Source organism: Poecilia reticulata, linkage group LG22, assembly GCF_000633615.1.
Source record: "Poecilia reticulata strain Guanapo linkage group LG22, Guppy_female_1.0+MT, whole genome shotgun sequence".
Taxonomy (NCBI): Eukaryota; Metazoa; Chordata; class Actinopteri; order Cyprinodontiformes; family Poeciliidae; genus Poecilia; species Poecilia reticulata.
Genome location: NC_024352.1, coordinates 511,916 through 536,870, shown reverse-complemented (window position 1 = coordinate 536,870; position 24,955 = coordinate 511,916). Strand labels below are relative to the sequence as shown.

The window sequence follows — 24,955 nt, the reverse complement described above, 5'->3', positions numbered from 1 at the left end:
CCTGTAAACTGCACAATGATCTGCCGTGGGCGGTTGGTGTTGTTCGGGCCAAGACGGTGCACAGTGTCGAGAATAATGTCCATCTTCTCTTTCCAGTGTGGCATAACCTGCTTAATGAGATTCGCGACTTTCTGTCTTGTGTCTTCCTCCTTTTCCTCTTTTAAGCCGTTGATGCGCAGATTCCATCTTCTTTTATAGCGCTCTGATTCTGCCGCTTTCCTTTCAAAATCTTCGACCTTCTTTGTCAGCACAGCGTTTGCGGTTTTAAGTTGACCAATCTCATCTTCCATCTTTTTATTTCTATTTTTACAATCTTGGATTTCAGCGCTATTGAACTCCACCGCTTTAGCAATGTTTGCAATAGAGCGTGTTTCGTTTCAGTTCTTCTCCAAAGTTCAGCATCATTTTCTGTAGATTTTCAACTGCTTCTAAGATCATGGCACTGGATGCATTGGAACTAACCTCCTCGTCTCCCTTTGTCTTCTTGTGTGGTGCTGGGGTCTTACACGGTGAAGTTAGGGCATTTTTAGTCCCTTTGGCATCTGCGTCCAAGCAGTAGTCGTGAGTTAGCAGAGCTTTGTTGTTAGCCATTATCGTTGTTGTTTAACTCTTGCTTGTAATTAATTTTCCGGTTATCACTGGATGTTTTAAATTTTTAGTTCACGATGATATTCCTTGGTGTCAAATCCGGACTTCATAAATGTTCAATTATTTATTTAGGAGCTTGCTAGGCGCGTCGGTGTTGCTGGACCCATCACTACTTTCACATCTCTATCCCTTACTTTCATACATTGACCCTAATGCGCTAAATATCCGCGAATATATTGTGAACAATCTCACTAACTCTTAAAGATCGCCCTCTTCTATTAATTGTATTATAACTAACCTTTGCCGACCGGAACACACAGCTAAATACAGCTAAGCTAAATGTAGCTACAACACCGCAAGAAGCCCATAGACCAACACCCGTGTCAGTGCGCGTATTGGTTTCAGGAAGTCACGTGACCGACACAGGAACTGTTTCGAAATGACACTGGATGCCAAACTGTGTTTATAAGGAAGCGAATCTGTCAAAAGCATTTGCCAAATTCTTGATCTTTTACATTGTCATCTACGGAGCAGCTTCAAAGGAAATGTTTCCGCAGTGTGGGACCATTTTTATCTTATATTGGAAAATAAATTTGTTTTAATTTTTGTTGTTTCATCCGGTTCTTGTCAGTTTCTACTTGATCTATTTGAACCCAAATTCAGCTGAAACTGACTTTTAGTTTACTTTCATATTATGTTCTGCAGGTTAAGTGTCGCATATGTTTAACTAAACTGTCTTATTTAAATAAATCCACCTTTTCAATGCTGAGGCATTATGAGGCATGAGAATGAAGTCTCAGATTCCCCTAGATCAGTGTTTCTCAACCTTTTTTGGCCCAGCGCAAGAAGGTTCTGGGTTCGATTCCCGGCCCCGGTCTTTCTGCATGGAGTCTCCATGTTCTCCCTGTGCATGGTGGGTTTTCTCCAGGTACTCCGGTTTCCTCCCACAGTCCAAAAACATGACTGTCAGGTTAATTGGCCTCTCCAAATTGCCCCTAGGTGTGAGTGTGTGTGTGCATAGTTGTGTGTCTCTGTGTTGCCCTGCGACAGACTGGCGACCTGTCCAGGGTGACCTCACCCCTCGCCCGGTATGCCAGCTGGAGAGGCACCAGCACCCCACCCGACCCCACCGAGGGACAGGGTGTAAGAAAATGGATGGATATATATATAATTACATTCTGGCACTTTATTTTTTTAACTGTGTAATCTTTTGAATTTAGGTAATGCTAAATGAAAATATGTAAAGGAAATAATAAAACGAAATAATTAACGAAAAATTAAATTCACATCACACCAACCCAATATTCCTCTGTTTTACATTGTCGGTACAAAAGTGCAGCTCAGAACTCTGACCAACTGCACTGCTTTTCTCTTCTTTATTACCGTCGGTTCTTCAGAGAAACTGACAGTAGGAAGACGGAAGTAAGACCCATAATCGTTTCCACAGCAACCCTCCCAGGAATAAGGTAGATACTGTACATTTAAAATAGATTATACTTTTTTTTTAGAAACACAAATGCGTAAACAGTGACAAGCCTCGCTATTCTGGATGTCGAATTTATGACACCGAGGGCTACTGTCCCAATTCTCAATTTTTTTGCACGCTAGTAACCTGCGCACTCAAGCACTCGAACCCTTCTGTACCCTTAGTCCATACTTCATAGAGGGGCGTAGGGTGCAGTGTAAGTATTCTGACCCGGCCTTTGAGTGGCGTGGCTAGAGAAGGATGCTTGCAGCCGGATGCTCTTTTACTCATCTTGACAAGTTTCAAAGTTTCGGTTCATCCCATCTGAGACACTGATACAAAAGACAATATGAAAATGATAAACAAACAAAAATCACAGTAGGTAAATGAAACATATTAAGAGAAACAAAAAAAACAAACAAAAACGACAAAATAAAAATAAAAATAGAAATAAACAAAATAAAAATCCTAACGCGGACGCTAAGACTTTTCTTTTGAAAATTTTCTTACCGGAAGTCACACGTTCACCGTTGCTACCTAAAGTCTTCACGGAACCAAATGCTAAAATTATTCATTGTTTAGTATTAATATATGTTACTTTTGAGAGATCTGATGTATTTTTCTATTAAGAGAGCGAAAACTGTTCTACATGGCAAAGATTTGGCTGAAAAATGATGAAATACGTGCTGGGATTTGATCTAAAGTTGCTTTCGGTGTTATGAAGATTGTTGTTGACCGGACGAAAGACGTTCTAAGGTGGGAATGGTTATCAGTTGGAAACTTCTACATTTGAATGTAAAATGGCACTGCACACTAGCCAAGTGAAACACTAGCTAGTATGGACTCATAAATTTGAGCTATTTACCTTTTAGTTCTGTGCTCCAAGGGTGGTACTATCATTTGTTGATCAGTATTTGAAACATGGTAAGCTATAGTGGAATTTTTCTTGAAAATAGGGTTATATTAATGATATTTGTCAACCAAATACATAGCAATAGGACCTCCCCTGCCTTGCAGTTCTAATATGTTTATCTAGTCCCACTTGTCTCTCTCCTTTCTTACAGATGCCTTCATTTGGGTTTCTGGATAAATTGGAACAATTTTTTCAGACTGGAAAGTTTGGAGAAAATTCATCTAAAAGTTTAAAAAAGGGAATCAAAGCTGCCTGCAAACGATTCATCTACAAAGGTAATCCCATAAGTATTTAGGAATGGTGACAAAAGTGAAACTATTCATCTTGAAAAGTGAATAAAGTCAATGAATGAAGCATTGCATCTTTACCCAATTTATTTCAATATTAAGATAACACCTCAAATAAGATTGACTGGATTGGTTAAAACTCTTTGGTAAGTTATTTCATATTACCAGTATGCAGATTAAGCCATTTGACGATGCTATAAATTTGTTAAAAATATGAAGGCTAAGCTGTTAAATGTTTTTATTTGATTTTGATTCAGTCTGTTGTGGGTTTCTTTGTGGCAAATACGTCTTTTGCAGTTTCTTGTTAATCTTTTATGAAAGCTAAGGTGACTGTAGTCACTGGCATTCTGTTAAAGATTCAACACAGACTTGATTTGGGGAAAGTTTTTAAGTTGCTCACCAGTTTTCATAATGTACTGCTTAGGTTTGATCTCTCACAACACTTGTCTGTTTTATCTGCTCTTTACGTCTACCTTAAGATACAATAAATGGACATTTTAAATAATACGCCTCTGTCCACACGTCAAAAAGAATGAAATCATTCAAACTAGCTGGAACTACAGCTGTAAAATAATCTCTCCTCCAGATGGCCTTTTGATGCGACCTTATCGAGGCCGTCTCCTTCGTGTCGTCAGAAGTGAAAAAGAGATTAGGGAGATTCTGACACGTTACCATGACGACAACAACCATGCCGGCCGAGAACGGGTAGTGAGAGAAATTATGGTGAGTGGAAATTATGTGTCATTTATCTAAAACTGTAGTAAGTGTTAAAAACAGATCTTCTTGTTTTTCCAGCTGATGTACTACTGGGTTGGAGTGACGGAGACTGTGAAGAACTGGGTCAAAGCTTGCCCGGTTTGTCACAGCCGCCCTCCACCTCCTCCTTTCCAACCAGCTGTTCTGTTCTGCCTGGTTTATGGCTGCGATGCCTCCAGCTACGCTTTCCCTGAGCTCACCTTTCACAGGTCAGGCCTTTAACAATACATCTCATCACTACATTCTCTGATTTAACAGAATGCTAAATGTCCTCCATCATAATCAGACTTCAATTCAATTAATTTAATTTCTAAAGAGGGATATTAAATGCATTCAAGTATCTTCAAAAAGTTGCTGTGGATGTGGATCCTGTGAGAAGAAATTGTCTCCAGTAGCAGCCAGTCCTGCAAAGAATCTGAAGAGGTCTCTGACTGAAAACCGCAGCTGTATGACAACAATATTCCACAGCAACATGTTCCTGAAGACACCATCATTTGTTTTCAAGTGCCACCTCATTTACTCTTTCTGCTCCTTGAAATCTCTGTCTGGTTATGTGCTGTGAAAACTGGGCAGAGAGATATATTTAAATCATTCATCATTGGTATTATGTCGACAAAAAATCAAAGAGAACCATAAACCCTGTACACAAAGCTGTGTGTTGTTTTTTTAATTCAGTAAAGTTGTGTAGAGGTAATATGGTGCTTTCCTTTATGCCCTGCAGGTTTCCTAAGGTTGAGGAGCAGCGCAGGAAGTGGCTTCAGGTGGCTCAAAGGGACGAAGCCTCGCTACGCACCAACTCCTACATCTGTTCCAGACACTTTGAAATGTCCTGCTTTACACTCACTGAGGACGGTCAGCTGGTGCTGTCTCCGGATGCTGCCCCAACCTTACTGCCTGTAACAGCCCATGGAAATGAGGTGACAATGTGGTGCTGGAGCATTTTAATCAGTCAGGGCAGGTGACGCAGTAAAATAGACGCTAACAATGATGAGAGAAAATCAGTTTGACTTTCCTATATAGTTGTTTTATTGGTAATAACATTTTTATGGTCAAAATCGCTGAATTCATGTGCTGCCTGTTGAAATACATGGAATCTATAGTGCTGAGCCCTACAGGTACAAGAGTTGCTCTTCTTCTACTCATTAAGACATTTGAAAACAATTTGAAAATACAGAAAATAAAGCCTGTGTTCTGTCAGATCGTCATACACATAACACAAACCGACGGCTATATGTGTCAGAGAAGTATATGCTGTGATTACAATGTGTTTTTATTTAATCAGCAACATAACATTAGAAGTTATATCATCATACACTTTGTTATTAACAGCTGTATGATATCCCGTCTCAAAGGTTAACTAGTCAGACCATCATCAACAAACAGGGAGGTTTTCTATGGGGCGTGTTGACTGCAGCTGCAGCTAGACCCTGATTTAAATACACTTTGAAACCATGACAATGCATGTATATCTAACTAGTTATCATTGAAAACAATTTATTGACTTATTTTTATTGTATCTTGTTGACAGCACCTCTAAATGTCGCAGAACTCTTAATGTGCATGTGCTTGGATGCATACTCATTGCATGTATGCTATTCTGAGAGCCTATGATGATCTGACAGAACACTGGAATAAAACCATTCAAGGACTCGCCTCATTGTTAATCATCTTCATTAAAGCTGCCAGATTTTTCAAAATGAAAGGAAAATGAGAGACAAACAAGGATATTGTAAGACAAAGTAACAGTGATATTTGTTGAGAAGGACAGGTGGATGAGCTTCATATGAAAATAGAGACGAGATAATACAAGATTTTCAATGTTATTCAGAAAAGAGACATCAGCCAAGAAAAATACTGAAACAAAAAAAATAGATATGTTAGCTTAATATGAAGGGTTCCATATTGGATCTTGGGTCTGGACATCCAGTTCTGGGGGAGTCGGGCCTCATTGATCCTGACTGTCATCACACATCACAGAGTTTAATGATGCATTTGACATTGGTGGGTCATTTAAGGATAACATTAATGATTGCTCCTTTCTGTGGTGTCAGATTAAAGCACATTTCCTCCATGTCTTGTTGACTTTGTACATAAAAAAACTGAATATTAACAATGGTAATAAAAACAAGACCTGGATTGGACTTGGGATAGGAATGTTTGGTAAATCCGTATTAGGTAATTCTCCTTGATGTTCAGGTGTCTGTGGAGTCAGGTGAAAATTTCAGTTATTCCAACATATGGAAAGATGAACTCAAAGGAGCTTCTGCTGCTGCTGCAGTCATCGACCACAGCGCTCATCCTGTCAGTCTGTCTGAAGCAGCTCTGCAGCTTCAGGAACATCAGTACTGCCTGCCAGGCCCAGCACCCGACTGCAGGGCTGCCAGAATAATGAATGAACACCGGAGGAGGACAGCTGTTGAGCCAGGCTTCATTACTTACAACCATATTGCCAGGTATAACCATTGAATAACAACAGAGGACAAAGGCAATGTTTAATTTCATTTTATCCTGTTGGTTTGTCACTATTCCGCAGGTACTTAAGTACCAGGGTACTGCCTATGCAGGGCAAAAGAAGCAGGTCAGCTTTAAAAAGAATGGCCAAGCGTTTTAGTCTGATAGGTAAGTGGAGACACCAGGCTGGAATATCTCTGATTCATACATTATTATAATTATTTCATTTTTGAAGAAGTAAAACAGGGATTCAATTTTCTGTTTCAGATGGGCTGTTGATGTACACCAGAGTCTCTCCGCCCCTCAGAGTACCACGCAGCAGAGAAGAGGTCAATTAAATACCAATGGATCAATCAGTATTACGTAGGATTTATAACAGGAGGTGTTTTCTTAATATTACATACTCAAGATGTTCAGACTGGAAGTTGCTATGCTATGATCTCAAATAGACACAAAACCACGAAGCACCAGACTTCTAAAATGTGTTATATATTTTAAACAAGAAATGTTGCAAATCCAGATACATAGTTATACAGCAACATAAACCTCAAGTCTGAATAAGAATGAATTATATTGTTATTGTGCCAGAAAGAAAGCACAACAAAATTTAAAAAATAGCAACTCTCAAAGGCAAGTTAAATGATTGAATAAAAATAATAATAAATTAGTAATAAGTCCAGCATTTACAAAAAAGTGTAGCATGAACAAAACTGAAAGCTGTCATGTCTTCCAGGTCAATTCCATCCTTCAGCAGTTCCATGACAACCAGGGCCACTATGGGCAGGGAATCTGCCAGAGACAGATCTCTAAGCACTACTACTGGGGGAGCCTGAGTCGAGACCTGGCCAGCTGGATCTCCAGCTGCCAGACGTGTGTCAACAGATCTAAAAGGAAGATGATTCGCTGCAGTGTCTCCAAGTGCACCAACCGCTGTGGCCCAGTGGAGAGAAAACTCGGACTTATTTTCCACAGGTATGACTTCACAGCACAACTAATTTCATTATTTCATTTATTTTCTTGGAAAAATCTTAACCATGTTGTGCTTTTCTAATTACCTTCAAAGTAGTTGTTTTTTCTGTATTTTTATTGGTGTTTTTGAGAAGGTATTTTATTTACAATTTAACAGAACACTGATAAACTTGAACTGCAACAATTAAAAAAAGAAGCTGACTAATAAAAGTAAAAAGTACCCTACAAAAGTTGGTTGGGAGGGAAATGCGTACAAATCTCATCAGTACCAGGCAAAATGTTGCCCATATCTGTAATCCTCAACATGACACAGTCACACTTGTCTTCCATAGACACAGTTAGGGACAGAGAACATCTCAATGCAGCTCAATGTGCTAACTGTTTATCCACCATCATTGGTGGCCATGGTATCTAGCCTTAGCATCCATAGCAGGTGAATGCTATATATCAGTGGTCCCCAACCTTTTTATTACCACGGTCAAAACTTGGAAATTTTGTTGGGGGGGTATGAACAGTCAGATAAGGCTTCTCCATGTTGGTGTTCCCGCTAAATCCTGAATATGCCCTATTTGGGTTGTCTTGGCCCTTTTATTGCAGCCTGTGGGGTTTTCCCTGACTGGGAATGAGATCACAACCTGTTGAACGTGACAGGTAGCCAATCAGAAACCGTGGTGACATAAGAACAGAGGGGAATCCCAAACAGCTGACATATCGCGCAACTGAGAGTTTGGTGGATATTGGAGATGATATGTGGAAATGTTTATTATTATATGTAAAGGTAAATATTATTTATTTTTATGTTTATTCAGTTAAAAATGTTAACTATGAAAAAACAGTCACCTCCAAATCATAGTGCAGCAAATAGAGCGGCTGCTCCCATCGCCTTTTATCTCTTAAAATGACAACACAAACTATCACTATTGCTTCTACATCGTCATCTGTGTTTGGTTATTCTAAATTCCCGCTATGTTGGGAGTTTTACAGGATTATCCTCTGGAATCGGGATGTTCGTGACTGGAATCGGTTCGTGTTGCTCCTGCCATGTGGCTGAACACGAACCGATTGAACCTGTTGACCATAGTCTGTGGTCACAGAGGTTTGGAGAATCGGCCGACAGATCTTAAATCTTGCCATCTAAACCAGACTTAAGACTCACAAGCTCTCCTCCTCTCCTCTTGACCAGCTTGAAGACTCATTGCCTCATTATCAGCCGGTCGCCTCATGTTACGCAGAGCGACTTGTAATGTGGGACTCACCTACCGGTCCGGGATAAATCCATTCTCCTGTTTCTTCTCTGGGCCTTTTCCCCTTTGCAAAGAAACTTTCCAAAGACATCTGATCTGTTTCTTACTCATTTTGCTGCTTGTGGGCTCAGTGTTGGTGCGCAAGTAACAGAGAGAATCCGGTTAAAGGATTTTCAAAATTAAAGATCCTGCAGGCTCAAATAATACAAAAAACGAAAATATTTAATTCTTTCTTGCGCGGCCCGGTGCCAATTGGTCCACGGACCGGTACCGGTCCGCGGACCAGGGGTTGGGAACACTTCTATAGATGGTTTGTTTGTAAACCATCTATAGAGTAACACAGATCATGACTCCTCATGAGGAGTCGGTTTTCACCATCCGGAGCAAATTTTTTTTTTCCTGGTCTTTGTAGTTGCCAGAGGTGAAAGTAGTTTTAAATTCTTGGGGGTACAATGACAAAACAAACAAACAAAAATTATATATATATCCATCTTCTTTACACCCTTGTGCCTTAGTGGAATCGGGAGGGTTGCTGGTGCCTCTCCATCTAACGTTCCGGGCGAAAGGCGGCGTCACCCTGGACAGGTCGCCAGTCTGTCGCAGGGCAACACAGAGACAGACAGGATACACAACCATGCACACACACACACCTAGGGACAATTTGGAGAGGCCAATTAACCTGACAGTCATGTTTTTGGACTGTGGGAGGAAACCGGAGTACCTGGAGAAAACCCACCATGCACAGGGAGAACATGGAGACTCCATGCAGAARGACCGGGGCCGCTCTGCCAACTGCGCCACTGTGCTGCCCTATACACTCCTGATCAAAATCTTAAGACCAGTCAAAAAATTCCAAGAATTTGCATTTTGCACTATTTAATCTTAAGAAGGTTCTAAGTGCTTCACAATGTTAAAGGAAAAAATCAGTACAAGACACAAGAACGTTTGAGCAGGAAATTTTCTGAAAACTGCATTTACACTCAAACAGGATTTTTTTCAGCTGATCAAAAGTTTAAGACCATAGTCTTTAAAAGCCAAAAGCTGTGCAAAAATCTGGATTCCATGTCATTTTCTGTCAAGTCTTTACACTGTCAAGACCTCCTGATGGCAAAAGCAAAAAAGCTCACTGACTTTGAACATGGTAGGATTGTTGAGCTGCATAAACAAGGCCTCTCACAACGTGCCATCGCTCCTGAGGTTGGAGGCAGTAAGACAGTCATTTTGCATTTTTTAAATGATCCTGAGGGTTATGGARCAAAAAAGTCAAGTGGTAGACCCAAAAAAATTTCATCAGCTCTGAGCCACAGAATCCGATTGGCTGTCCGTCAAGACACTGGACGATCCTCTACCCAAATTAAGGCCATTACTGGTGCTGACTGCAGCCCAATAACCATCAGACGGCATCTGGAGAGAGAGAAGGACTTCAGAAACAAAAAATGTCTTCAAAGGCCACGTCTTCTTCAATGCCACAAAATTGCCCGTTTGGACTTTGCAAGGGTGCACCAAACATGGAACATTGAAAGGTGGAAGAAAGTTGTCTTCTCTGATGAGAAAAAATGTAACCTTGATGGTCCTGATGGCTTCCAACGTTACTGGCATGACAAGGAGATCCCACCTGAGATGATTTCTAGACGACACAGTGGTGGGGGCGCCATCATGTTTTGGGGTGCGTTTTCCTTCAATGGACATGGCATACTGTGCAAACCAGAGCTTTCAGTGGAAAAACAAAAGTTCCAGATCCTTTCAATGCCATACGAATTTGAGACAGAAGAACCATGGATGACATTTTTCAATAGACCTGTCTATTGATTTACAGATTAATAGTTTTACTGGATAGAAATTACAAAGAACAAAGTTGGTTCTTAATCAAATCCTAAGGAGTCAAATTGAAAGTGTTTTGGAGTCACTTAACAGCATCATGACATTAAAACTGACATGAAAAATAATATTGAAGAAATAAAAAAAATAAAATCTAATTAAAAACATAAATAAGTGATAAGTTACTTATAAGGAACTTATAGTATGCTTTTATAGTGTGTAAAATATACTGTATTTCTTCTTAGTACTAGATATGGTCTTAAACCCATGACACTTCAACAATATTATTTTACCTTTTATCTGAAAACAGTGTCTGTTCTTTCTTGCCATGTAGTCCCCTGTATTAATTATTGCTCGAAAGGTCTTGCCATATAGTTTTATTCCTCTGTATTTACTTTAGTTTCTTAGTTTATTCTTGTATTTTGTTCTTTGTGTATTTTCATTTAGTTTCCTTTGATTAGTATTATCCTCTCTTGGTTTATCGTTATGTCCTCTTTAGTTTCTCTCCTGTTACTAGTTTGCTTCCCCTTTCTATTGACGCTCACCATCTTCACTCATCATGCCATTACCTGCTACGCCGCCTTATTATCATGTGTCTGACTTGATCTGTCACATAAGCTCTTGATTTTTCACTGTTCTGCATCGTATTATATGTTTTTATGCCCTGATTCACATCTAGTTTGTTGCTCTGTTCTATGTCCCGGTTCTCCTGTTTTTAAGTTTTGCACAACCTGCACGTTGTTATTTTTTTAATGTTTTTATTTTTTTATCCTCTACGGTGCGGAGCTGTCAGAAAGCGTATCGATGGAGAAAGGCAAACTGACGTAAATCTGTTACAAAAAATCCCGGTAAACTGATAAGTGAGATTTAAAAGTGCTGGTACCACCGTTGCATACTGGACCGCTTACATCACTGGTGTTAACTCTATAAAATGAACGCTCTCTATCGTGGCATCACCCATGGAAGGATTTCTTCATTTAAATAGCTTCACTTTTCTCAGGGATACATAGTGAGGGTATCGTGATTTTAGTAATTACATGTTTATGAGAGCGATATTCCATTGTCCTTCCCAGGATGCATGCAGCATCCAGACCAACATTAAAACACTTTTCCTCTGAACACCCTGTGGGGTACATGCCACACCTGTTGAGAAATGCTAAGCTTAGAGTAGCTCATTGATATATTACTATAGTAGCCATGTAGTATGATGTAAAAAAAATTTTCTAGACGTCAAACATTGAGAAGTTTTCATTTTTATTTTTAAACATTATGAAGACAAAAAAAAACCTCAAACGTACAGAAAATCAAGAGAATTTATTCTCGTGATTGGTTTTAAATTTAAAATCAACCACGAGATCATTTAAAGTTAAAACTCAGTTTCACACAAATACAAAGACGCTAGGATAAATGTTTGGCTGTTCAACTGAACCGTTCAAGGTCGTTGTCGAGATAATTTTCTATTAGTAGCTCTAGAAATCTTTTTGATAAACATTACATTACCAAGACACATGAAGGCAATACCTTTATCTTGGCTTTTTCTATTCATCCTTCTTTTTTCTCTGTCGCTGAAGGATAAGTCCTTTTTTACGACATTGTTTTTCTTACTTATCTTCAGCTGGTGCTATGGAGGTTTGAATGTGCACTCCACATTGCACAGCAGCTCAAATTACCAGAGAAGCATGACCTGCCATGGCTACAGTAGGTCAAGGGCAATTTATTTTTTCTTTTTGTCCATATAAGAATGATTTTTACATGATCAAATATATGTTACTGTAAAAAACAAAATCAACTTTATAATGAAATTATGTGTTTCTGTTAATATTTATATTACATAAATATTGAAGAATATTTTCATAAATATATTACTGGAAGCTGTATTTTTAAAAATACAGTTTATTATTATTAAATAATATTATTTAATAATAATAATCTTAATTATTAAGATTATTATGCAACGGTGGTACCAGCACTTTAAATTTAATTATTATTAAATTGAATAAAAATTCAATCACCCATGGACAGCCATAATGATGTAGTATAGTTAGTTGTATCTCCATCTGAGATCCTCTTCTTGCAGGTTTTGCATGTTGCACTCCGTTTTTTGTTGGATACACTCTAAGAAATAATCCTGTAAATTTACAGTAACATACTGGCAGCTATAGACGCCAGAAGTTTACTGTAAATGCACAGTAGCTGTACCGTAATTAATCCACCGTCAATGCAAGTACAGTATAGATACTGTGAAAGAAGCGGTAAACTTCTGCCGTCTATAGCTGCCAGTAAAATACTGGCGTCTGTAGCTGCCAGTAGTTTACCGTTCTTTTGAAAGAACGGTAATCTACCGTTTTTCTGAAAAAACAATAAAAAAAATACCGGTAGCGACAGACGCCAGGTTTTTTTTTTTTACCGTTCTTTCAGAAAAACGGTAAAAAAATAAAAGTAAATAAAAAATAAAAGCTGGCGTCTGTAGATACCACATTGAAAAGGTAACTTTTCAATCCTGTAATTACCTTTTAAAGTGGTGTACTGTAAGTAAATACTGTAATGACGCCAACACACCGCAGATGTAGTACCGCCATCAGGGTTTATTAGAAATAAGAGCGAGCTGCTATTCCTTAGGCTGCAGCTGTGCCTCTAACAAATCGTTACACTCAACTGAATAGCTTCACTGCTAACATACACTGAACTCTCCACTCTTCCGGTGTTGTCAGATCCCACTCCCCTGATTCCTTCGCCCACATGACAGGTTGTCAGGTTTAACCCCTGACATAAGTATATAACTCTGCAAAAGAAACACGGAGACAGAGATTAGAATTCAACTCGCTGCGAGGAGAGGTGTTCGGAGATGCAACCAGTCACATGCCCCAAACAAACTCTGGCTTGCATTCCGCTCTCCCCGCTTTTTATTAGGGAAAGCCCTGGTTACAAATGGTTTCTAAAGGTGGGGGAGCAAACAGGCTGAAACTGGTTTACAGTATGCATTCCTCTTCCTTCTCCAGATGCCCCCAACTGGCCTTCTTCTCCTTATAAGGTAATGGTCAGCATGCATTGTTGACACTAGCAACTCTGTCTGCTGGCGTCCTGGAGCGGGGGTGGTTTTACAACCACATGAAACAAATATGTGACACAAGTTTCTACTAAATCCACACACTATTCAAAAACAGAAGAGATACTTTTATAGATAACTACATTATTTAGAATGAAAACTAATAAGTAGAAAAAGATAATATAACATTTATCCAACACAGGTCCATCACATGTGAGTGGAAGTCAGCAGAGTCAGATAGGGGAACCCCATAACACTCTACACATAACAGTGATCACAATGCAACTTATAACAAATACACATAACCATAAGGACACCAGCAGAACTAAAATACAGAATCATTAAAATACTACGGTGGTCGACAGGTGCAAACACGCAGCAAACACGAAAAAAACAAATACAACAACGAAAAGACGCAAACAAAAAAGAGATGCAAAAAAATATATAAAAATAAGTGTTCCAGACCACTAGAGCTTTGTGTCCCGAGTTCACAGGATCTGCATCCTTTCAAGCTCATTCTTTCATGGGCTTGAGAAACGACCCGGTCTACGGAAGAGGGGTCCTGCGAAGGCAGAGAGCATTGCAGAGAAGCTGTAGCCTTCAGCTAGCTGCCTAGCCTCCACCTCGGCATTATGTTGCTTAGCAGCCATGACACAACATGATTTAAACAATGTTTGTAGGTGAGAATGTAGATGTATTAATATCACATTTTTGCTTGGTTCATCAGTGCATCACCTAATTGCAATATTGGTCCGACGTTTTCGGAGATGTCTGCTCCCGCTGTATTAACACCCTGCGGCGAGGGCAGCAGGCTCCCCTCGCCTGCTGCCAGCTGGTCCAGGTTTAGTATACCACGGGAGAACACCTGACTCATTTAGGCTTTCCCAAATGACAATTCATTTCATTTCCCAAATGAACTAACTGTTACCTGACTTAACACAGATATTAAGTCAGGTAACATCTAGTTGGAATATTTTGGTTCACTCAAATATTTCATTTATTCCTGAGCAAATCGGTTTGACTGATTAAAGTTAAGCCTAAAAACGCAATAGTTTGATCAAAGTGTGTTGTCTTACCTGAGATTTGGAGAGTACTTGAAAAGAGATACTTTTCTTACATTGCTTGTGTAAATGGGCTATACATGTTTGAATATTTTAGAATCAGACTAACATATTTTTTAACTATGCAATAGCCCTTATTACAAAAGGTGAAGAGTAATAGAGAAATCAGGAGAAAAAAAACATACTTCGAGTCCGTTTTTTTTCCTTCGTCGCTATGTGATTCACGTTGTCACAGTTGCTAAGCAACATAATGCCACGGTAGAGGCTAAGCAGCTATCTGAAAGCTACAGCTTCTCTCTTCCAGTCGTCGAGGACCCAAAAATGCTAAACCTGACTTCGGACACAGCTGTTCTTTGTTCGACTCCCCCTAGTGGTCTGGATCACTTCTGTTTTCAGCATTTTTTGTTTGTATCTCTTTTTGTTGCATGTGTTTTTCTCGTCTTTGCTGGGTGTTTGTACATGTTGGCCACCGTAAAATACAGTGGTGAAAGTAAATATACCTTCAAATACTRGCGTTCCAGTATTTTTACTGTAAATTTAGTTTTACTACTGCATTCACTTTATGAGTAAGCTACTGCCAAGAAAACTGTAATGCTACTTTTTAAAGTACAGTCTTAGTTTTACGATAGAACATTAATACCTGACCCAGTGTAAGCTTCTTAGAAGTGCTACAATTGGTTCGGTTCTAAAATGCATAATCTGCATAATCAGAACTTCACATAACACAAAAGAGGATGCGATAAGCAACCGTCAGAACAGAATTTTTATTTAAAGGCACCACTATGCCTCAAACCACATATATTTCCAGTATATTCAAACATTCAAAACGAATAACACATAACCATTCCTCAGAGAACTGGTAAAAAATAGGCCTTCAAAATCAATATATAGTTTCACTAACACTGCAATAAAAATTTAAGACTTTCAGTTTACAGCTACATAAACTGGGTTTAACTCATTAATTTCTACAATCTTATGAACATAAAAACATAAAGCATAAAATGTCAGAAATAATTACCATGAACACAACTCAGACATTAGGCATTATAGAAATTAGTCAGCTTATAGAAACATTCTGGACAGCATTTCTTCTGTCAACCTGTCAGGAAAAAAGTGTTGAAGTAATCATAACAGGCTTCAATCAACAACATGACAATGAAGAAAAAGGAGGCAGCCAATATGTCATTGTTTATTATTATCATTATTATTTATAGAGACAAAAACATTTTGGCTTAGCTTTGATCGCATAGATCAAACCACCAGTCGAGCACAGCCACTCTCCCCATTATGCCGTCTATAGCCAAAACTTCAAGAAAACGACTCCAAGAAATCATTACTGTTTAAACTTTACCTTTAATAACATAAAGTTACCTAATTTTTTTAAGTGCAATCGGAAATAATTTTAGAAAATGTCAAGTTGTCAAAGACATTTTGAATAATGTCAACTTTGTATTAAAAGTGTCATAATTTACCGAATGACGCTTTAAGACAACAGTCATAAATATTCATGAAAGCTTATTCATGTCCATAACAGGTGTTTATGTCAGTGTCATGTCAGTCTTATTCACCCCCTTTCAAATAAAGTGTTACCCTTATTTTTAAATCTTGTTAATTTAATTGGTTGTGCTGCAGCTTATGCACACATACATACGCAGTGTGGAAAAACAGAGGGACGGTCTGCCTCCGTCAATATGGAATGAAAGTAATGAGTTAATGGGGCCCACGTTATAAATATGTCTTAAACTTTAGATTTTGAGTAAAAGATCAAGTCTTTTCAAGTAAACAGTCCAAGTCTGAACATTTTTTCAAGCTAAAATTAGCGGGTGTTCAGATTTTTCAGTCTGGTATCTTTAGATCCTGGCAGGAGAAGGGAATTTGCCGTTTGGAGTACTACTACGAAAAGGAAGTATTTATGTCACTACAGCAGTTAAAAGAGAAGTTTAAATGGTCAAACAAAGATTTTCTTGGCTATCTCCAACTTTGTGACTTCATAAGAACTAATCAGAAAAGAAGTTGGAAGTTACTGTCCATGTCTCCTGTTAAGGAAATGTGTCATGCCAGTCAGCCATTATGTAAAATCATCTCAAGGGTGTATACAGCACTCATGTCAACTTTAACTATAGCTGGTATGGATAGTTCCAGAACCAAATGGGAAAAGAATTTGGGAATATCTATTGAGAGGCAATTATGTAATCATTTGTGTAGAGAAGGTCTCACCTCTACTCTAAATGCTCGATTTAGACTAGTACAATTAAATTTTTTACATCAGTTATATGTTACCTCACAAAATTACATAAGTGTAACGTCAATGTATCCCCTCTTTGTTTAAGATGTGGCATGGAGGAACGTTTCTTCCTCCATGCCACCTGGCATTGCTCTAAATTGCAGGGCTTTCAGAATGGAGTTTGCGAAACGCTATCAGACATACTTGGCATCACGATTCCAATAGACCCGGAGATTTGTTTATTGGGGAACTTTACAAACTCCAATCTAAAGACAAATTATGATAAAAAAAACTTACAGAAGTCCTTTTGGCAATTGCTAAGAAATATATTACAACCACATGGAAATCAGAGGCCCGCCTTCCAATTAAAAGATGGCTTTGTGAGATCAAAAGCTGTGTGACCCTTGAAAACATAACCTATTGGTGTAAGACTTTTTATAAAATATGGCAGCCGTTTTTAAGGTATATGCAAAATCTACCAGCACGTTGGATTGACTGATCATCCTGTAATCGAGCTGGACTCGACAGGATCTATGAGTGAATCTGATACCATCTGTCTCTCAACCTATTTCCGATTCATATACATTTTTATTTCATCCTTAATGATTACCCTCCTCCCCCACCTTACCCACCCCTATCCAGACCTTCTTGTCATTTGGGTGTTGCTTTATATTATTGTAAATGTATTTTACTTTAAGCATTGTTTGAATTGTGATTTATTGTGAACCAATTTTGTCCTGTCAGTTAATACTTGTGATGTTATTACTAAAAATCCAAAATAAAGTATTCTAAAAAGAAAAAAATTAGCAGATGTTTGGCACTACAAGTAATATAAGGCAACAGTGCTACCAGAATTTCAGAATTTCTGACTTTAGTTTGGCCAGATATTTGCTCCAACATGTACAATTAGAGCTTCAATATTCAGCTGATCAGTGGTTAGAGAGAGAGTATTTTTTCTGTTATATGAGACACTGTCATTGGAAAAGGAGAGTACCTTTGTGCTCTTATTGCAATGACTTCATTTCAATTTCATTTATTGTCTCATCATCGACAGTAAGCTTTTTTGGTATGTCTTCTGTTTTCTTGGTGTTCACTTTGGGGGGTGAATGTATTGATGTTTAAAGGTGAGGTTTTTCAGTGGAATTCCAATGCAATAATAATGTGTTATGGCTCAGGCTGGTCGCTTTCTCCTTGAAAAGGAGAAAGTAAGGGGGATTATTTTGGTTTCAGTTGGTAGCTTATTTTCTTTGGTGCAGCGAGTGTTGAGGTTGAATATCGAGCAGTTGTTGATGACAGATGGATATTATGGCTCAAGGCTGGTCATGCTGATTTGTCTAAGTGAGGGGTTCTTCCTCTGTTAGTCGTCTCATCAGATTCAAAATGTGAAACTTTTTTGTTGGCTTAACTCCAGAGAATTCCAGGGTGTGGTGCATCCAACCTCTCTGTTGTTTTGAATAAGAGTCGTTTCATTTCTAGAATATTTAAATCAATATTGACCTCTAACCACTGAATTTTTATTCCTACTGATTGAAGTCTTTGTAAAATATTTAGCTGGTCATCGTTTTGAGTCATTAATAGAGTTGGACCTGGGTTGATCTGAGCATTCTTCTCCAACTCTGGAGTGGAATTTTTATTTCTACTGATTGAAGTCTATGTATAATTTGATCATGACACTGGTGTCTGGGATATCAGCAATCTCTCAGACTTATCCAAGATTTTAAAATCATCCAAGATTTTAAATACAGGGTCCTGACAAGATGGAACAAAGTCTGGGTTTTGTGTATTTTTGACTTTTTGTGTATTTTTGACTTGCAAACAGACCAAAGCTTTTACATTTTTCTAAAGAAATGTCCAAAGCCATTGTTTAAAACCAAACGTTTGACCAACGATGATTTAACCCTTGAAATTTATTGAACGTATTGATTTTTCAAGGATGACTTTTTACCTGAAATGATGTGACCAATACAACCAAAATGTAAACAGACAAATGTTTTCTTTTCTCCTGAACATCCAGGTTTCCTCTCCATAATTTGCCACTGCTGTCTCAATGGCTGAAGGCTTGTGGCCGGGGGAACTGGCATCCTCGGCTCTGGTCCTCCATTTGTTCGGCCCATTTCACAGAGAAGTGCTATGACAGTGGTGGGGAAAAAACCGCCCTCCTTCCAGATGCCGTGCCCACGCTAAACATCCACAACGACTCAAAGGTGAGACACACAGAAGCGACTCATATCTTTCATTTGAGCACACAGCCTGTAACAGTTCTTCTTCCATCACCTCAGACAGATGGTTTGACCTCAACACCAGCAGGAGAGGAGGTATGTAGCCAAGTGGAGAAACGTTTGCCACACATTGTATTATGTGATAAAATTCCAATAATAATGTTCTGTATGAACAGGCATTTTTTGCAAAATACAATGCAGTGGAGCTCTACATCAGCAGACGCATTTACCCTCCTGGACTAACCTATGTAGAGAAGAACACCTTCAGGAGATTCTGCAAAAGATACACTATCATAGGTTAGTCAAGTTCTGGGATCCATTTTGTGTGACAGCCTTTACACCAGATGGAGTATTGCAACTGGGAAAAATAATTTAGCACACTATTTTAGATGATTATGGTAAATTGCTGGAGCAATTTTATTTATATAGCACATTTTCAGCAACAAGGCAATACAAAATGCTTTACAAGAATTAAAAGGAAATACAAACAAAATAACAAACCAAAGTGTAACGCTAATTAAGGCTAGGCGCCTGACTATGGCCAAATATGGTAATAGACAGTCAGAAAGGTTCAGCTGAGGAGCCCATGTGTGTCAAGTTTAAGTTATTGTATTCAAATGTATATAATTGCATGTATTTAGGAAGGTTTCCAATAATAAGAATAATTTTTAGGAAAAAACAACAAACAATAACAAAAAAATAAACCCTGATACACCCAAGAGTGTTTTTCCCTATTTTAAGTCCGTTCTTGTATCCAGGATAATAAATAGTCCATCATCCGACTGCTTTTAGTCAATGATCCAAGACAATAGGCCCGGAAAGAATAAAGTAGTTTGGTTCAAATAAGTCCTACCGCAAAGCTGCGGTGATCCGGTAGGTAGCTCGCCATCCTGGGTTGAAACAGGGGGTGGAAAAAAAACCCTGACCTAAATAAGGTCATAAATAAAACAAAAATTAGCATTCACATTTAAACAGGGTTGAACTGTTATCCAAAATAACTAAACATTCAATAAAAAAATAGCTATATTCCATAAAGTATTTCTCAGGAATAATTGACATGAATGTCAAGTTAAAGATCACATTGATGTTACAGATCCAAGTAAAGTTACAAATCAAATTAAAGTGCACTTTCAAGTTGTATCTAAGTTTAATTGACATAAGAGTCAATTAAACTTAACTGACTTCAGTATTGTTTCAATGAACAATTAATTGTTTTTTTTTGTTGCACAACTCCAAAGAAATTAAGCAATTCCAGATTTCTATAGTCCGTCAACAAAAATCAATGAAAAGTAACTAAAACTATCATAAAAGGACGAATTTACAAAAATCAAAGAGCTTATTCAGTATTTTGAGGGTATATATTCTATTCGACTACAAAATTAACAAAAAGAAAATGATCTTTTAATCTATACGACCATTTTTTAATCACCAATACATCGATTGTGAATGGGCGTGTCGCCACAGCATTTTTACAAAAAATAAATAAATTAAACAAAGTACGTAAAATAAACAACTCACCGTCGAGAGGTTCCAAGAAAACACCCAATATAATCCTTCGGCTACGTTAATTTGGCTCGATTCAGCAATATTCTTCAGCAATTAAAAAAAACGCCAACACAAGCAGCTAGCCACAGCAACAGCAGCAACAGCAATGGAGGAGATCTGAGTTCACCTCTGACCCGGAACTTAAAGTGTGCAGTCAGTTTGACTCGCCAAAATAAAATATGGGTTGATTATTTTGTACAGGTTACAAAAGGAAAGAGCAAAAACCAAAAAATAACAGCCACCTTTTTTAGTGATACGTCTTTAATCTATTAGGTTTGATAGAGATGTAACTTGCCATAGTTATCTAAAATGGAACTGAGACACTCCAAACTGGATGCTGGTCTACACAGTATAATTTTCTTACTTAAGTAAGTATAGATCAGGAAATCATCTCAGGTAAACAAAGATGTGGAAGACACTAAGAGTGATGGGAAATTGCAGGAGTCCTTATGATGAAGATGATCATTGGAGACAGTGTTCCCTCACCTGGTCACGGGTCACTGGGGCCCCACTTATGGTCAGGCCTGGAGGTGGGGCACATTGGTGAGTGCCAGAGTAGAATTTCACCTGTGGTGGAGAAGGAGCCTGAGTTGATGTGTCAGGTTGAGAGGTTCCAGCTGGAAATAGTCGGCCTCATCTCAACGCACTGGTCTGGTTCTGGAACCAGTCTCCTTGACAGGGGGTTGAACACTCTTCCACTCTGGAGTTGCTCATGGTCAGAGGCGCAGGGCAGGAGTGGGCATACTTCTTGCCCCCCATCTTGTTGCCTGTACAGTGGGGTTCACTCCGGTGATCAAGATAGTGCCTCCCTCCAACTACAAGAGGGGGTACAGGTTCTGACTGTAGTTTGTGCTTATGCACCAAACAACAGTTCAGATTACCCATCCTTTTTGGAGACTTGGAGGGGGGTATTGGAGAGGGACCCTCTTGGGCAGTGGTCCCCAAACTATGGCCCGCGGGCCGGATCCGGCCCGCCTCCACATTTGGTCCGGCCCCCTGAACAATACCAGAGAGCATTTAGATTTTTTTTCATATACTGTATTTTCCGGACTACAAGCCATTTATATGCAGATTTGTCTTCAACCACCAGGGGGCTCTTTAGCAGGAAGTGAATCATTGGAAGTCTGGTTACTTGCACGCCAACACTGAGCCCACAAACAGCAAAATGAGTAAGAAACAGATCAGATGTCTTTGGAAAGTTTCTTTGCAAAGGGGAAAAGGCCCAGAGAAGAGACAGGAGAATGGATTTATCCAGGACCGGTAGGTGAGTCCCACATTACAACCCCGCTCTGCGTGACATGCTAATGAGGCAATGAAGCTTCAAACTGCTTTGCCACGTAGAGACCAAGCAGGCTGTGCTCAAGCAACACACCTCGGGTGTCATTCAGTGGCGGCTGGTGCTAAAAAAACTGAGGGGGGCGCACACAAACAAACAAATGAAAAACAAACAAAACAAATCTTAAAAAATAGCACTATTTGAACATGAATTTTGCCCTCCTTTCCTTCTGCCYTGCAAATTTCTCAATTACATTCTTGTTAAAGTCAGTCATCTCTGTGACTAGTATTTTCTCCAGTGACAACATGGCCAATGCATTCAGCCTGTCCTGAATCWTTGAGTTTCTCAGAAAAGTCTTGATTCTTTTCAGAGTTGAAAAGYWCCTTTCAGCTTCTGCTGTGGTCATGGGTGTGGTGATGAGGATCTTCAAGAGCGTGACAGTTTCTGAAAAGACTTCTTCTAGATTGTTTTCCATAAACAGCTGGAGTAGGCCCACAGCACCACAACAGGCTTTGAACTCTTCCTTGCTGTAGATGAGAGTAAGCTCTGTCTTCAGTTTACCTCGATTGAGCACTGGATCGGCTTTTAAGGTGTTGCTCAGTGCATCTTCAGGAAATSCTGTGTTGTATTGTTCAAATCTGTCCCCCTGCAGGAGTGTGGCACTAACAAGGTGGTTTGTGAAAGAAAAGCGCTCCCTGGTGTGTCCCAGTATGATCACAGACCTTAAGAGAGAAGGACAAACATGAAGATTATGATTTTATAATCACATTTTTCATTCTAAATATGAAATGTTATTTTGTCCTATTAAGTCATAGAAAGAAGGAACACATTTTATTTATAAACTTACTGATTTTAATAACATTTGCTGCCATTTTTTAAGGCTGTGTTATGAAATGTGTTACAGCATTTTTGTGGGACAAGATTATACAAAATTCAGTAACCAAATGTTTTATTCCCCATAAACTTCAGTACAACTTAAATAATAAAATATTTTGCTGACAAACATTACATCAACATACCTACACAGCATAGACACAACTAAAGGTATTTCTAACTACAAYGCACATCTTCCTAATATATTAAATAACACTTATAAACCAGTGTAACAGTGATTTTCCACAACAACTCACCTCTGCAGCAACAATCCTTTCATGGTCTTCTACACCAAGTGTCCGACGCTTCTTCACTGGCTGACCACTACCTACACTGCTTTGTCCAACCATGGAGTGGAGAGAATTTCTGCCAAAGAGAAATACTTACAATATTATAATAATGAAGAAGAAAAAGAAAAATCAGCTATTTAAACAATTACCTGATCTTTTGAATGTCCTGCTGGAACTGTTGGATGCTCTCCTGGATACAGACTGAATCTATGATCTTCTTCTGGAGTTTGGCATAGAGAAGGTTCACATGAGGCATGATGTGGTGGAAAAGTTGCAGAAAGAACTTAAAATCCTGATCCTCCAGTAGCATGGCAAATGCTCCAGCCTCTCTGACGGTGATGGGGTCAAAGTCACCAGAGTCTTGTATGCTTTCGAAACAGAGGATGAGGTCGTCTCTGTGCTCAAACACAGTATTGATGGCACGGCTGTGAAAGTTCCATCTGACATTGCTGGATGCTGGTAGTCTGTGGGCCACAACTTTATCAAGAACGCTTGTGCGCTTGGATGATCTGGAAAGAAGCTGGAAAATCCACTAAGGTTAGAAAAAAAATTTCTAACTTTGGTTATGTGAGAAGTAGCCTGTTGCATTATTAGATTGAGCTGATGAGCATAGCAGTGGGCATTTGGATACACATCTTGTATCTTCTTCTGAACACCTGCAGTGGCGCCTCGCATCACGCTGGCTCCATCATATGCCTGACAGATTATCTGAGCCTTTTGWTCCTCAGGAAGAATAGTTGCAAGACGTCCTTTTAGGGCTGTAGCAATGGAATCAGCTGTAGCCGACTACAGAGGGATAAACTCAACAAACCTTTCCTGCACAGTGTTTTTGGCATCGATGTAGAGTAGCACAAGCACAAGCTGGCACTGCGGAGCAACATCCACTGTCTCGTCTGCCTGGATTGAAAGAAAATCACTGCTCTGTGCTTCTTTGATTTTATGCTCCTTCAGAACAGAAACATACAGTCCAGTAGCTCATTCTGCAGTTTTTGAAGTTCCCTTAAACACAGTATCATTCTCAAGGTGCTCCTTTAGTGCTCCATCAAGAGAAGCAACAAAATCAACCAACCCACGAAAGATCCGGGGATTTTCAGAGCTCTTACCTTCATCATGACCACCAAGGCTCAAAGGCTCCACAAAACCTAACACTCTTCATTCTAACAGCAACCCTGTAGCCTTCATCTAGCTGTGGAGCAAAGATAAGTTTCCCCCAAAAACTTAGCTTCATTGCATTGTCTATTCGTGCCGTTTGCATTTTTCTGAAAGATGTTTTAAGTCTCTTACCCCAGTTGTTGTCCACATTGCCTCCGTGCCAGAACTTTGAAAGAGCAAACACGGAGAGAAGTAAAAGGCTTTGCTTCCATCACATCCAGCTACCAAACTCCGCTGGTCATAAGAAGAGCTGGAAAAAGCCCGCGTGCAGGATCGATCGTCCACGATCACTTGCCTGCTGCTGAATTTGTAAATTGGGACGATCCGGTCCAAGCTCCTTTATCCTGTTTTTTTCTTCAAGTGAACGCTTTGTAAAAGCATTTTTTTGTWAAGACAAAACAGAATTTTCTCTCATTTTGAAACGACTCCACTTTGCAAACGTAAACGTGAATCGACCTAACGAACTGCGTTAGGATTGTCCAATCACACAATGTTTTAAAAAAATGAGCCAGTACTGACACTCTACCAGTAATGACTCAACAGAGCGCTGCGCCCTGTGGAAAACCTTAAATAACCAATTCAAAGTCAGCCTCAGATCAACCTGCTTGCCAAAAGTTGATGCGCCTACATACACTGTCCTTAGAACGACGCCCTGCACAGAGGAAGTGTGCACAATGTGAGCAATTAAATAGAATGATGTATTTACTATTTTAATAAATTCTAACATGTCTATTGGACACACAGTATGAATAAATACATTTCTAAGTATTTTGCAGTT

The 24,955-nt window shown here is 39.1% G+C and overlaps 1 protein-coding gene across 3 annotated transcripts in view; it reads left to right on the top strand.

Annotated features, from left to right (window-relative positions):
* The first annotated feature begins 1,853 nt into the window (after window positions 1-1,853).
* The window catches only part of LOC103458073 (uncharacterized), a 66,207-nt gene continuing 43,105 nt past the window's right edge, over window positions 1,854-24,955 (top strand). Inside the window, exons 1-12 of one of the 3 annotated variants that reach the window (XM_008398627.2) lie at window positions 1,854-2,054; window positions 3,118-3,241; window positions 3,840-3,976; window positions 4,049-4,218; window positions 4,731-4,926; window positions 6,206-6,462; window positions 6,543-6,628; window positions 6,728-6,789; window positions 7,194-7,432; window positions 18,837-19,026; window positions 19,102-19,137; window positions 19,218-19,338. In XM_008398627.2, coding sequence (XP_008396849.1) covers window positions 3,118-3,241; window positions 3,840-3,976; window positions 4,049-4,218; window positions 4,731-4,926; window positions 6,206-6,462; window positions 6,543-6,628; window positions 6,728-6,789; window positions 7,194-7,432; window positions 18,837-19,026; window positions 19,102-19,137; window positions 19,218-19,338 — 1,618 coding nt within the window. In that variant the 5' untranslated portion in view covers window positions 1,854-2,054. Of the gene's footprint in view, window positions 2,055-2,543; window positions 2,810-3,117; window positions 3,242-3,839; window positions 3,977-4,048; window positions 4,219-4,730; window positions 4,927-6,205; window positions 6,463-6,542; window positions 6,629-6,727; window positions 6,790-7,193; window positions 7,433-18,836; window positions 19,027-19,101; window positions 19,138-19,217; window positions 19,339-24,955 lie in introns of those variants that run through there. The other 2 variants (XM_008398628.2, XM_008398626.2) reach the window with 2 other exon arrangements.